Source organism: Puntigrus tetrazona, chromosome 13 (assembly GCF_018831695.1).
Source record: "Puntigrus tetrazona isolate hp1 chromosome 13, ASM1883169v1, whole genome shotgun sequence".
NCBI classification, from domain to species: domain Eukaryota; kingdom Metazoa; phylum Chordata; class Actinopteri; order Cypriniformes; family Cyprinidae; genus Puntigrus; species Puntigrus tetrazona.
This window is the reverse complement of record NC_056711.1, coordinates 15,191,126-15,206,197: the sequence shown is the minus strand read 5'-3', so window position 1 is coordinate 15,206,197 and position 15,072 is coordinate 15,191,126. Positions and strand designations below refer to the sequence as shown.

Below are 15,072 nucleotides of genomic sequence, written 5' to 3'. Positions count from 1 at the left end.
CCTCTTTCAAATGAGTCTACAATTATGCATGCAATGCAAAGGCTTCATTAACAGAGTTTAATTACAACTTGAATTACAATTCTGAATTCACATTTCCTTATTTGTTTAAATACAGTAATTAAATAAGCTTTTTAAGCACCCTTAACTGAATGCTGAATGGTGCACAGCTCTATCTACCTCAAGATTTAAGGCATCATTTGACAGTGACTGTTTATGTTTTAAAGGGGTCATGAACTGAGAAAGCAATATTCCCTTTGCTCTTTTGATATATAATTAAAACAAGTTTCAGAACTCATTAAAACAGCTTATACTGAAGTCTACTGGCCGAAACGACAGGTTGTGAAATGTATATATTTGTAGCTAAACAGAACCTCTGCAGCAGATGATCAACGCTTGCTATGCAGACACCAAGCAACAAACTTTACATTTACTGACGTTCCAGACCGGATCGGTGGGAACTTGGTCCTTTTTTCACTTCATTTTATCATGGATTCATTTACAAAAAAGGCACAATTCACTGCAGGACCTTTCAAAAGACAAACTACTGTAAAAAGACGATGCAATGCTGACTATATTAGACCAGAAGTCTCTGCGTACAAGTGTGAGTAGCTTTTTTATTATGAGGTCCCTAATGATTTGTCTTTTATTACAGAACATTTTAAAATGTACCTTTCACGTAAATTAGTTTTTATGCGTTTTAAACCTGAAAAACATCCGCATCCATCTATGAAGGATGTAGGCTGACATGTTAGCTAATCATAGCCCTGGCCGTTTACTGGTCATAGTCTATTTTTAAACAGAGCGTTCTAATGAGGGGGGTCAGCAACAGGACAGAAAATAGCTTATTACTTCTAAATTATTATGTTTTTATGTAAAAATCTTGATAAAATCATAAGTGGACCTTAGAGAACAGTACAAAAACTAAAAAGCCAATTCATGACCTTTCACTTATCATTCATTTATGAGGTTTCATGATGCTTAGAATGCTGACTTTGTAGACCATGGACAGTAACGAAGCATGCTAGTTTCTGGAAAACAGCCTAAACAGAGCTCCATTAGGCATAAAATATAAACACCAAAGTGAATCGAGTCAAATTGAACCACTTTTTGAGATGGCAGCCAAGAGTGCCTCCAAATGTACCCTATTTCCCCCAATAAAACAAGATTGAATATTACTTTCGAAAGCTAAATTTACCCTTTAGCACACTAGTGAGCTAATATACCCCGACTCTGCATGCTAACACAATCCAGACACATCAAACGTTCTCCCAATCACAAGAGTCTTGATTAGTTCAATCGGAGTTTAAGCGCGCTTTGTCTAAGTGTGGGCTCCTCCAGCTGCGGCACGTCAACAGGAAGCGTCACGTCCCACTTAGAACAGGTTCAGCTGAGGATAAACCGAAACAAAGCACCCTGAGGGAGTTGTAAGCAGCTCCTCGAGTCTATCGCAGTGAGAAGGGAGATTGGAGTGTCCTCTTTCAGACCTGCTGATAAGGGTTTAGCATTTCCAGAGTTCTGGGCGGTCTGGTAAAGATGGCCCAGGAGGGAATACACTCTTGTTCTTCATGGAAAGGAAGGACACATTACATACAGACTAGATAAGTGTGCGTGTCGCTGCGTTGATAAGCTAATCGGATGATTCCGCTAGGCCAAAAAAGCTCTTTTATATGTATTTCTCTTTTTTTTCCCCTTTTAAAGCGCTGCATTTCAATTACCCCTTTTTTTACAAGCAGCTACTTTGTTGACTATGTGTGACGGGTTTGTTTTGTCCTTCTCCCTTTGGGCTGCTGTCATTGTCTGAGTTTCAGATTTACGTCTGTGTGGCCGTGATCCGTCCTTCAATTCATGCAACTCTTGAATTCAGGGGCGGACAGCAGCTTAACCGAATACAGATTCCCAAATCAATGCAGCCTTTTTTGTGTATTGACATTTAAACTTTATTAAAAGTGCAACAACTGGTTCCCTGTGGTGGGTTACGTTCAAAGAACTATTTATTTCATGTGGAATATAATTTTAAAAAAACATACCGAGGGCCCTGGCGGTCCGGGTTGACCTGTATTAGCAGCTCCATTCTGTAAATATCAATAAGGATTACTACAGTTCGTGAAGTATGAACAATATGACCAATGCGGTTACATACGAAAATAGAGAGCGTGTTTTAGTATCAGGTGACAGTTTTACCTGAAGTTTGTAGAGACTGCTCATCCCATTGCCCTCCGCATATGGGGCACCCTGAAAAAAACAAGTTTAGAAAGTTTTTGACATATTGCTAGGTGGTTTCTTTTTGGCTAAAGGCAAAATAACCTGCCCAAATCAATATTATATTATAGTTTCCAGATAAGCCACAGTTTGCTGCTTAAATTGCAAGTCAATGTAATTTTTCCCTTTATTTATCATTCACTAGACTATAAAATCATATAAAATCAAAAACGTAATGAGCCTAAAATTGCCATTTTGTTTGTAATTTTGGGGCCACTAAAGTGTTTATGAAATTATGGCTGTCAGTTGGCATACTGCATACACTAATTTTTTTTATATGCAGAGATGACTATGAAAAAAATTTCCTAAAATCATTAAAATTTGTTGCAGGAAAAATTGCTTTAGTTTTGCAAAACTCCAACCAATTGATGCTAGATAAGAGAAGATAAGAGAAGATAAGAGAAGTCTGTTTAGTGACCAATGAAAGACAGCGAGAACAGTTATGGAAACCTGCAGGAAAGCATTCATTATATTTTCAATTACGTTTGCAATTCCTAGTGGCACACTTTAATTCAGAACTTACAGGAGGTCCAGGAGGTCCGGGTCTGCCTTGCTGTCCATCGCTGCCCTGGAACAAAAAAAGACATTTCTTTTCTTTACATGCATAACACAAACTGCCTCTCCAAACAAAGTATATGATTGCATTGAGAGTCAGGGCCAACACCACACTGCAGTGTTAGCAAATGTTGTGAATAATAACAGGTTTCAGACAGAGCATTTGAAAGTTTTGAGGATAGACTCAATACCCCTTGGCTCTATTGGCTCTCAGTGGAGCTGATCAGCTGATGAAAACCGATGAAAAATGCCTCTATTCCCTTTCTAGTGCATATCTGCACACTGCAGGGCACACCACCAGCTCGTCGAACACATTCACTATCTCCTGCTAACTGTTTGTGAGTATTACTTCAACTGTGTGTGACTCATACAGATGCAGATGGGCCAAAGATTCGAAAAAAGCCAAAGATGTGCCTTACATTTTGTTTTAAACTGTAGAATTAGAAAATGTAAGATATAGGATGGCACACGTAAAAATGTACTCACTATCATGTTGTGCTAAACCTGTAGAACTTATACAAAATAAGGAATTTTTAAAGATAAAAAAAGATACACAATATTTCAGGCCTTCTGAGAACATCGGTTCATTTTGTGAAAGATGGACCGAATGTTTTTAATATTTATTTTTTCCCCCTCAACAGCAGCCCTTGAAATCTAGTGTTTACTTATTCACTTGACACTCTCCGTACTTGTGTTCTATGAAAATGTTGCTCACTTGTGTTCAAAAAACATTTATACTATGCCTGGGTTTGAAATATTATCTGTTTTTAAAGTAATTTTCAAATCTTAAAGCAGAAATGATCACTTGATTATGCTTACCCGTTCTCCCTTTGGTCCTGAGGGCCCAACAGGTCCTGGTCTGCCAATCAGTCCCTTAATGCAGAGATATATGCATAAGTATCATTTTAATTAGATACATCGCTCAGGGAGCCTCCATATAAAAACCATGAAGTCATGATGATATTTATTTTCAAGTTTCTAACCTGTGGGCCCATACGGCCTGTTGATCCAGGCAACCCTGGCACACCTGGGGACCCCTGGGAACAGATTAAAACAACTGTAGCTATAATAGATAATTCATTCCCTGTTCCTCGATCAATCAACTGAGAGCTTGAGGATAGATTTCAACAGCAATGAAATGAAAATTTAAATGAAAATCCATTGTTACACTGTACAGTATACTCTTCTGTGCAATGTCAGCTTTGTTTCAAATGCGAGTCTGTACAAACTCATTATTTTTTCAGACGCATATTGAAACGGGAATCTACTCAAACAAATAAAATCACTTCATTTCAGATGCACGGTCTGGAAAATAAAGTGTCTGGGGCCGAAGTGTAGTAGTCAACACATCAGACAAGTGTTAAAACTGTAAAAGGATGAGTTGAGCTTTGGCGTATAATTCAAAAAAAAAAAAAAAAAAACTCACCTCATCACCCTTGTCTCCCATTGGACCAGGAAAGCCTCTCTCACCCTTCACTCCCTATATGACAACAACACAGATCTCTAAGACAGAAAGTACACTCTCTTGATTTAGTTTCTCTCTTATGATGCTCTCATGCATTATTAATGCGTCTCGTCTGTCGCTGAACGGCTCTAATGTACAGTATGCAAGCCATTTTTTTGCTATAATTGTTGCACCATTTGTAAAGCATTTGCCCTGCTATGTCTTGTTGGAACAGAGGAAATGTACTTCCAGAATTACAGCGAAAGGAAAGACTGTGGATGTATCTGGGGCTCATGCGTCTGCCAATCACACAATTCTCTTCTCTAATCTCTGATTTAGGACGGCTTACCTTCGGACCCTCTTTTCCGGGATTACCAGCTGGGCCCCGAAGACCCTGATCCCCCTGTCAAAGCCAACACAAAAACGTAAGGAGCCAGATCCACAAGACAGACATAAGAATAAACAGCAGCCCAGTAACGCATCTAAACACTTAGGTCACAGTTAATGTATGGATGTCAGGATGTTAAATTGCTAAAGATCAAAGCGCAATTAATTTTAAAGAATTAAAAGACAAGGTTATTAAAAGGCATAAGTTTTAAAAGGCAAGAACAAGGTTCTTGTTATTGTGGATCTTAAAAACTTACATACGCATGCATATCAAATAACTGGACTGCAGAAAACGTCTGGTGTATAATAAACAAATCATTCATTGCATCAGCCAGAAAGGATGTCAGCAATCAGTGCTAGAAAATCTCAGGTGGAGGAACAGAATTTTAATTAGCGAGAAGATTAAATGTGTTTGCAGCCATTTTTACCTTTTCTCCTTCCATTCCTGGAATACCTGGAGCTCCAAGGGAACCTTTTTCTCCTTTCTGCCCTGGCAATCCTGGCACTCTGGTCTGACACACACTGCAGGCATTCTGCCAAAATCACAAACACACACAATGTAAGGTGCAGAAATCCCACTTTCTCTCTTTTAATCTCTTTCTCCTTCTGTTCAGATAAGCGCACAATGCAACACATCTCAAAAGAACCATTTTTTGATTCACATATATAGAGAATAAATGAATTCTCGTATGCGGAAACAAATCAAAGCTGAAAAACTAAAATTTGGCATATAAAATTAGGTTTTTTTTGTAATGCAAAATAATATAGTTTTAAAATACATATAGAGCTTAGTGATTCACAGTGTATAAACATAGTAAATGATATATATATAAATTATTTTTCTCATGCATCTTTGTATTTAAATTGAAAATGGTTTACAAACTCGCACGATCCAACTTACTAATCTTGACATGGAAGACATTTTGTTATTTCGACAAGTGACATTTTTTCACTGTGTCATTGATGCCTCCGTACAAATTTATAGCAGATATTCTGAAATATTACTAGAAGGGATCATTTTACAACTAATTTCTTCTAAAAGACAACTGAAGTAAAAAGTAGCACCTTTTACCTTATTCTTACTGTGTAAAAACAGTAAACACACTCAAACGTCCTTATTTGTGTTCATGAGCTCTACATAGGTTTATCTGCTTCTGTACGCTGACATTAATTTCATCCGTGTAAGATTCATGTTTGCCCATCTGGATATATGCTTTCACCAGCTTACAGAGGCACATATGGTATGGCAATCAAGCTGCTAAAAACTCTAAAGGTCAAACCCAGACATACAAACAACTCACAGGCAGAAAACTTGATAAAAGGCATGCATTAGGGAAGTACAATTTTTTCCCGAAGCTTTTTTTCCCAGATTTTAACCTTGCCAGCCTGATGCATTCACCTCAACACATTTGCTCACTGATACAGAGAGAAACAGGAAAAGTAGAAGCGAAGGTGCTTTCAAAAGTGGTTTTAAAACTAGGGGACTAAGTAAGCAACCTTTTTCTCTTCTGCTCTTTAAGAGTGAAACTGTATACCTTTGAAGCGTAATCAATGGTGTACCATAATGGGTCGCAAGGATTGCGTTGACATTTCACATCAGGTGCACTTTTCGTACGAAGCACAAGCGTGTCTCTGAAGGTAGCAATTTACTAGTGCATTAGTCCAACCTGCTCAATAAGTGCAGGGTAGTTCAGGAACCACATTTATATTTGCGTTCTTCGTGTAAGACTGATAATTAACAAATTGCCTGTGACCGATATAGCAGTAAAGGTTTAACATTAAGAGGAGAAAGGAGGAAATTCGCATGCAAATTTAAAAAGAGTCAGAACACATGACCTGAGTGCTTTGACATTTTTAGATTTTGACATAAAACGGTGAGCTTCATTAAATAAATACCATTATCCCATGGTCTGTCTGAATGCTCGACTCTGATTGGCTGGCAGGTATGCAGTAAAACCGTTTAATGCACGGGCAGTTCCAAGTCAGTTTAATCACTGTTTCATATTAATGCGCTGCTTTATGAGAGAGAGAGAGAGAGAGAGAGAGAGAGAGAGAGAGAGAGAGAGAGAGAGAGAGAGAGAGAGAGAGAGAGAGAGAGAGAAAGAGAGAGAGAGAGAAAGAGAGAGAGAGAGAGAGAGAGAGAGAGAGAGAGAGAGAGAGAGAGAGAGAGAGAGACACCTGCACATAAACACAAACTTCTCAACGATGCCCCATGACTGTTATTAATACACTAGCCTAGAGATACTAGATCTCTATATTATATTTCTCAGCAACGAGGTGCTAAACTCGCTATTTTTGAACTAAACTCAACTTGACAGAGAAATTCCACTGTGTGGAAACTTTCTCGATCGAGAATTAATTCAAATAAATGGTATAATTCATTCAACCACCTTTCTTAGCCCTGTGCATTTAAAATGAGCAGTTAGCTGTTGATTATCCCTTATTTAAAGGAAAAATAGACAGCATGTCACAGCTGCTCTTTACCATAAACAGTGAATGATAATTTTTTTAAAATTAAAAATTTAAAAATAAAAAGTAATATAAAATATATATGTCATTTATTAAAATATAAAATATAAAAATATGTCATTTATTTATTGATGCGAGTCAAGCTCCAACTCGAAATCTGTTATAAACTTGTTTGTTCTTTTGACATTTAAGCGTGTTTTGATGAATTCCCTCTCCTTTGTGTAGGAAGACGCATCAAATCCGATCTGGAAATGAATTACAGTACATAGGCTACTGTAAGTAGCTCTGTGTTGTTGGGGTTGACACTTCAGTCCTAAGAATCCCTGCCTCATTTTTTGAGCAAATGGCCATTTATCTTGTCAGAAGTTTCTTCAGTCGCATAAAGATGAATGCATGATGCGCAAACAGAAACATAAAGAGCAGTGGAGGAGGAAGACGGCACAGAAAGTACTTATGAGGAATTAAAGAGAGAGAGAGCAAAGAGTAAAAGTTAAAAGAATGTTTCTTTTTTTAAGTGCTGAATATACATGAATGCAAAGAGTTTGAAAGAGGAGACAATATAATAATTTATAACAGTCTTAAAAAATCCTTCAGAGTAATTTTAGATAATATTGGGCTTTATATTACCTCTGGCTATATTCTGTCATTTGTGTTTGTTACTGAAATATTGTGTGTAATAGGAAAGCCAGTTTTTCTAAAACCGTACGGTTTAATGCACGGAGAAAAAAAAAATGCTTCCTCTAGGTTACATAGGGTAAGATCTGTCTTAAGATCCACACGCAATCTGACTGAAGGGAACAGAGTTTTAAATAGATTTTTTAAACACCTTCGGTTTGAGATGTCAGGTTTCAAAGCCTGCAAAAGTTTTGCTGATATGCATCTCAAAGGAAACTTTTTGGGTTCAGACCTAACTGTAAATTCGCCATCTTTTATTTATTTTTTAGTTCTGTTCGTGATAATTCATCCTATTAATATTTAGCATCTGCTGAAGTGAGAACAGATAGCTGGATGAAACGGTACCTTTAGTAACATCCCCATGTCTCCAACAATAGGTAGTGCTGTCTGAAAAAGACGCAACAGATACAACGTTAGAAATAACATTCGAAAATGATACAACACTGGAAAATGACACGCAACACAAACGCAGTGCAATGTCAATATCATATTCTAACAATTTTTTATGTAAGCAGAGCAAACATAAACAAAATAACTGTACATAATGTAACTGCATAGTAACCTTACGTTTCTAAGAATGTTGAGAAAAGGCAAAAAAATAAAAAATAAATAATAATGTTACGTACCGGTTCTCCGGGGGGTCCAGGGGGTCCTGGTCTGCCTTGTGGGCCTGGAGGTCCCTTTCAGATTAAGACACGTTCAAGATATTTAAGAATTCTTTATATAAACCAATTCAAAGATACACAAATATTTAAATAACTTGATATCTTCACCTTTTGACAAATTTAGACTCAAGGAAATAAAAACACTTCTCACCATTATTCCTGGGGTTCCAAGCGGTCCTGGAGGTCCACGAGGACCCTGTGAAAATACCACCGTCATGTGAATTCTCTCGCTTTAACATTTTCCAAACAAAGAGATTCAATCTTAACTTGTACAAAACCTTAAAAATATGCAATATAAATGTGTAAGTATATTATGAACAATGATATATAATTGACATGCTTGGTCTACATGTAATTGCTGTTATTTAGATGTTAAATGATCTTTTACCTGAATTCCAGGTTCTCCTTTATATCCCATCAGACCCTATAGAAAATAAATAAGTGAACAAAAATGTTCTATTAATAAATGCAGGTGTCCTATAAATATTGTTTTCAGTCTGATAAGCAAAAGGGCTAAATGCTAAGATCTAAAGCTACTCCTGAAAGCTTTTATATAATGTGTACTTTGTGGTTGTCTGTGAGAAATGTGTGGGATGAAGAAAGGATAATGCACACTGTGTATTTCTGCATGAAAAGTCATTGTCGTTGCAAACCTGTATGACTCACTGAAATAGAACAAAGCCATTGCCAAGTTCCAATTCTGACAAAAACTATCATAACAGTTGTTCAGCTGACTTGTACACTTTTGATGCTGTAGGATATTTTGGTACGTGGAACAGACTGAAATTTCAGCATTTGTGTTCCGCCAAAGAACGTTCGGGAACAACATGAAAGTGAGAAAATGACTATTTTCTGTTTTGTGCACGCTATCCTTTTAAATGAATACAATGTTGTTGAAGTTACTCTCAAACAGGTACTCACAGGGGGTCCAGTGATTCCTATACCAGGTTCTCCTTTCTCTCCAGCATCTCCGGGGACTCCAGGTACACCTCGCTCGCCCTGGTGGAGAGCAAAAAAAGCTCATTCATCCAAACTAAATTAACTCCAAAACTCAAGTAGTGCCGGTTTATGTAACAACGCTTGGCTACATAATAATTGTGTTTTAAAATGAACGTGCTGCCATAGCAACACCCTGAACATCTTTAGTCAGTACGTAGTAATATATTTAAAATCAAACCCTTACAAACAGATGCTTACACAGCAGTAAAATGAGAGCTTTAACGAGGCGTTCCGCATAAGCAAATCATTTATGACAGCATGTAACTGGCTTAAATACATTTTCAGGGTTTAATACAAGTTAAGCTCTACTACCGCAGAAAATTCTGACTTGAAAACTGTATTTTGCTTTGTTTTAAATTTTGGGAATGAGTCAAAATGGTTTCCTGCGGTAAAAATTTGTGTCACATATGCAACCGGATAAGAATTTGAACTGAAATGGTCCTTTTAATTATCCACAATGCTGACAATATCTTTTCACACCATAAAAACTGGACTAAAAGACAAAGCACAGCACAGAGAAATATGGCTCATATGAACTCTGGGGATGTTCCTTTACAGATAAACTTCACAAGAGCAAAAATTGAATACTTTAAAAAGAATCTTTTCACAGTGACCCACCTTAGGGCCCCGCAACCCCCGAAGACCAGACGCGACCTCCTCCTAGAGATGAAATACAAACACAAACGAAGACTGTTCTTAAAACTTACATAAGACTCAATTTCAGCCAGAAACCTTTATAGAAGCACACATCTAAAGAAAACAGTGCTTGAGAATATAAAAAGTGGTGACGCGACTAAAACGGTGTAAATAAAAGAACAGTGTAGCATTTATACACTATACAAGATACAATATCAAGCAGCTTCCTCAACGTCGCTAAAAAAATATCGCGCGCTCGAGTTTGGTGCAATTCACAGCAAATTTTTAATTGTTTTTCTCGGTGTGATTTGCAAGTGATACCGTAGGAGCCAACAGTGTGAAAGAGTTACAGTAAGCATTATTCGCTATACGCCACTGATGGAAAATTGATTTTTGTGGTCAGCAAGAATTAGATTAGCAAGTAGTTTTCGCAATGCAGAAGCTGTCACAGCAGGAAGGTAAACAGACTTTTTGCATCCTATGAAGTCAAAATACAGGATACTTAAGTATAGTGAACTGATTAGATAAACACAGCGAGGCCCTTGTGGGAAGTTGGACAGAATCAAAAGTGGGCATTAAAAATGATAACAACAAAATTAATAATAATAAGAATAAAACTAATAATAATAAAGCAGAGGGTGTACGTAGATGGCGTCAGAATTGATTTGATTCGTTTGCGTCGCTGTAAATTTCCATGTCTTTCTCGCTTCCACTAAATCAGAACAGACAAAGGTGGCTGACGGCTTCATGCTGTATTGATTTCAGTCCAGCAAACCATCATTCAACTGGTCAACAAGTGCTCCGTCTGCCCACCGCCCATCTGTCTATAAGCTTCGTGCTGGATGACTCACCACCTTTACAGTTAATATACAGTTTATCGCCTTCCCTCGCAAACAAACATCACTTCTTAAGTCAGAGTTCAGCCGGCACGTAACTAGCACAAAATAAAACGCAATAGCAAATGACAGTGGCGAATTGTTCAAGAGGATGATTCACTAAGACATATGTTACAATAGGAAATGACATTAAAAAAAAATTGTAATTGTAGTGTCATCAATAAAACCGGCTGCTACTACATTTCTTCTCATTCTAGAAGCCATTTCAATTTGATATATGTCACAATGGGGAACAAAAGACTACATCTGTTTCATGTCAACTTTAAATAGTGTTTATACAATATATAATTGACCACATCTATAACACCCCAGATTATATCAACAGAATAGCTTCTACCAAGATGTTGCTTCTAACATAAAAGAAATAATAATAAGAAGAAGAAGAAAGATTGGACCAGACAATGGTTCTGAAAGGATGAGAATTGCGAGATTCCTGACAGACGGAATACTAGTATCTTGTCCAAAGTGTTAGACATTATTGAGATTTCTCCAGACGAAACCTTGAGATTAGTAGTTTTTTATTTGCGAAAACTAAGTAGGAGACTAAAGCAAAAAGTCTTGATTTGCTTCTCACAGAGTCCACAGAGTCCTTTTTGCAGATCTCATAGCTGATTTTTCTTTCTCATGGCTTGGACAGCTGACAGGTGTACCGTAAGGGCGGCAAAGGCTTTTTTAGAGGTTTTACCAAAGCTGTGAATTAGCATGAACGGTATTTCATCGTCAAAGTGGAAAACAAGGAGCTGTCATCAATAACCCGGCCGCTGGCGGAGGAAGAATGCGTGCGCGCCAACGTGTTGCAGATTTACAGGTGCATAACATCATTGTCAGTGTGCCTCTTAAATCGGAGCTGTCATCAAAGCGGTGGGACATTTGATAAGCGTCGAGTGATATTCTGTTTGTGTCTTAAAAGAGCGCTGAAAGAGAAGATACCGAGTGGGGAACATGGAGGTGAAGTGAAAGAGGAAAACAGGAACGGTGTTGTGCACCTACCCCATTGCAAGGTCCGACAGAGCAGGGTTCACCTGGTTCACCCTTGAGGCCCGGGGGGCCTATCGGTCCCGCCGCTCCGCCTGCATCGCCCTGCAAACACACACAGACAGCTGGCATTTAGAGTCGCTGTCACCTCAGGTTTGTCATTTGACAGGTTGAGGAGCGCCACACAAATGCGCACACATGCCTTCCTTCACACGCACATACAAAACAAGTGCTGGACGTAAATATCACAGACATCTGGGGCAAATGCCACCAACCCGGAAATCGCCTCACGCAGCTATGGAGGTGAGATTAAAAAAAAAAAGCAGTCTAAACATCTGCTGTGCTGAAAACGCTCACTATATTAGAGATGCTGTAGTTAATGCACAAAATTTGACGATTTGAAGCATGTTTTTACCAGTGAACTTTCTCACAATAAATTTAATTTAGCCGTCTAAATAAAATATGAGCAAATTTGGAATTATTTTTGCAGGAAAATAAAATGCCCCCCACACCATGCCCCCTCCCAACCTTAGTTATCAATATCTCAATTGGAATATTTTTAGCAATTAAAACATAATATAAATATTTACATTACAAGAAAAAGACTGCTTTTTAAATTCTTGATGTAAATTATTGTAGATTGAAGTTATTGAAACTAAATAATACTCAAATAAAAAATAAAAATTACAAAAACTCAAACTACGATAAAAATATAAAAATACAAGTATATAAAGTAAAAGTTTAAAATGTTAAAAGAATCTACAACATTATACAAATAATTATCACTGATGCAGATCAGTTTATTGGACTATTCTATTTTTTATTGGCTATTTTGCTTTAACACGCATATTAATTATTCTAAGTACTTAAAATATTCAGTGATGAATGTTGTTACTCTAATATGAAGAAAACACAGGAAATAAATTAGTAAAATGTACAGCCATTCTTTAGTTCTTAATATCATCCAAGAATCAATTTTGCTGTAGGCCAAGTCTTCAGAACAAAGGTAGTTTGTTATGCTTTAGACTAAATTTCCACTTTCATTATACTTTCCAATATCTGTACAGACTTGTCACATTTTGCCTTCCAAAGGACCCCAATAAATAACAAACACAAAGCTGTAATTCTCTGAGATACCTCAAGTGACCTTACTATCGATCTTAACTCTGAAACAATTTCAGCCTGCACCTTTTTATCTGCTTACAGCTGGTGCAAACTCTCGAGATCTACAAGCGAAACAGCTCAGTGAAGTCTCACGTGAACAAATTGTACCGAACATGACCTAGCGCTTCAACATATGCAGAAACAAGGAAAACATCACGTTATAAACATGCAGCACCAGTCACAGAGCGCTCGAGTACCTTTTCTCCTTTCATTCCATCTTTTCCAGGCAGTCCTGGCTGACCGGGAGAGCCCTGGAAAAATCAGAAAAGACAAGACACACGCCTATCAGCTTTGTCTGTTCCCGCTTTGTTCGTTTAATTTGATCCCTAACACCCCCATCCCCGCGTTCCCATCTTTTTTGGAATAAAGGCAGATGCTCGTTAGCAGAAGCAGGTGCCGAGAACAGATTGTGATGCTGATGCCGTTTCCTCCCACACGTAGAGAACTCAGATGTACCCGTCCCTGCAAATTAATTTTCAGATTACCGATTGATTACTGATTGTCTGTGCGACAATTTACAGCTCTGCATCCTCGTTTTTCTCACCTCTGTTATTTATACGAGCATTTTCTGTTTGTGAGAGAGCAAGAGGGAAAAACTAGATGTGGAGTGCGTGAATAAAATAAAACCAGACTTTTGCATGGCCAGAAACCACATGAAAATGTAAAAGTGTGTGGCACTATGAAGACTCTTTCAGTTGCAAAACACATTCTTCATACTTACGAACCCAAAACTGTTCTTGTATGGCATTACTCCAAAAACTCATTTTTGAAATCATTATTCATTGCCCAAATTTTTTTTTTTTTGGAAATGTACCCTCAGACCTTGCAAGATAGATCAGTTTGTTTGTTTGTTTCTTTCTTTATTGAAATAAATCTGGACAAATTTAGCATATATAAACACATATAACTTGCTCACCATTTAGAAACTCAGCAGCGAATGGGTGCTCTCAGAATTAGTGTTTAAATAACTAACAATAAAGTCAAAATAATCCACATAATTCTTAGTAGATCAATTCATTTCTTTTGAAGCGAAAAGCATTTGTAATAAACTAATTCATCAACCTACTGCTTCTACCTAAAATGTCTTCTATCCACACTATTGCTCTTTCCAGTGGAAAAAAAGAGTGTGCACCATTTCTGAACAAATATGCAAATATACAAAAATCCACCAGTCAGTCCATTTCTGAACAAATATGTTGGTGGATTTTGATGAGAAAGCAGAGGATGGACTTTTTCACTAGAGGAAGCATTATTATGTATTACAGACTCACAACTTGGCACTAATTCGGACGGCACCCATTCACAACATCCAGGATCCATTAGTGAGCAAGTGATGTATCGCTAAATTTCTCAAAATTCATTTCAATGAAGAAACAAGTTAAAACAACCTGCACTCCGATGAAGTAACAACGGATGGCCTGAGGGTGAGTATATTTTTATTTCGGTGAACTATTTCTTTAAGTGCGTATGATATTCTGGTCTCGGGTTGCCTCATTTACAGTATTTTATCATGCGTTTTCTGATTTGCCTGCCAAAAGTGTACTTTTGATCGGTTACAAAATCTATCCAAGCAGCGTGGGACGAGTTGAGAAACTGAACCGTTTCCTGCTTACCAGATCTCCTGGAAGACCACGTAGGCCAACAGAGCCAGGCGGACCCTGTTTTCCCTGTAAGAACACAAACGCATGTTGAGATCTCTTCTCATGACCTTATTTCAAGTTTGAAACTATGTCATTAGCTGAATACTATGAAATAATGTGAATTCAGTTTGTGCCTAACTCTGAATGAAATGTACTTAGGCTGTTTGGCATTTCAACCGCTTGTTATTCTGAGAGGTCCTTATCTGTTCCCTTAACTAAAATGAAGGCTGCAATCGGATGCTTTTTGTGACCTTGGTAGCATGCCACAACCCATTTTACAAGAACTGATTGCAATAAGCCACCCGTAA

The 15,072-nt window shown here is 37.7% G+C and overlaps 1 protein-coding gene across 6 annotated transcripts in view; it reads right to left on the bottom strand.

Moving 5' to 3' along the window:
* Window positions 1–15,072, bottom strand: part of LOC122357077 (collagen alpha-1(XIX) chain) — a 120,265-nt gene that overhangs the window by 20,525 nt on the left and 84,668 nt on the right. For all 6 annotated transcript variants that reach the window (XR_006252421.1, XM_043256264.1, XM_043256265.1 and 3 more), the window contains 17 exons: window positions 14,738–14,791; window positions 13,322–13,375; window positions 11,976–12,065; window positions 10,072–10,113; window positions 9,376–9,453; window positions 8,843–8,878; window positions 8,606–8,650; window positions 8,416–8,469; window positions 8,135–8,176; window positions 5,074–5,178; window positions 4,608–4,661; window positions 4,241–4,294; window positions 3,798–3,851; window positions 3,634–3,687; window positions 2,783–2,827; window positions 2,182–2,232; window positions 2,028–2,072 (listed from right to left, as the gene is read on the bottom strand). Coding sequence is in view for 5 of the 6 variants with exons in the window: in XM_043256264.1 (XP_043112199.1) it covers window positions 2,028–2,072; window positions 2,182–2,232; window positions 2,783–2,827; window positions 3,634–3,687; window positions 3,798–3,851; window positions 4,241–4,294; window positions 4,608–4,661; window positions 5,074–5,178; window positions 8,135–8,176; window positions 8,416–8,469; window positions 8,606–8,650; window positions 8,843–8,878; window positions 9,376–9,453; window positions 10,072–10,113; window positions 11,976–12,065; window positions 13,322–13,375; window positions 14,738–14,791 (957 nt within the window). In the remaining variant the exon portion in view is untranslated. The remainder of the gene's footprint in view (window positions 1–2,027; window positions 2,073–2,181; window positions 2,233–2,782; window positions 2,828–3,633; window positions 3,688–3,797; window positions 3,852–4,240; window positions 4,295–4,607; window positions 4,662–5,073; window positions 5,179–8,134; window positions 8,177–8,415; window positions 8,470–8,605; window positions 8,651–8,842; window positions 8,879–9,375; window positions 9,454–10,071; window positions 10,114–11,975; window positions 12,066–13,321; window positions 13,376–14,737; window positions 14,792–15,072) is intronic.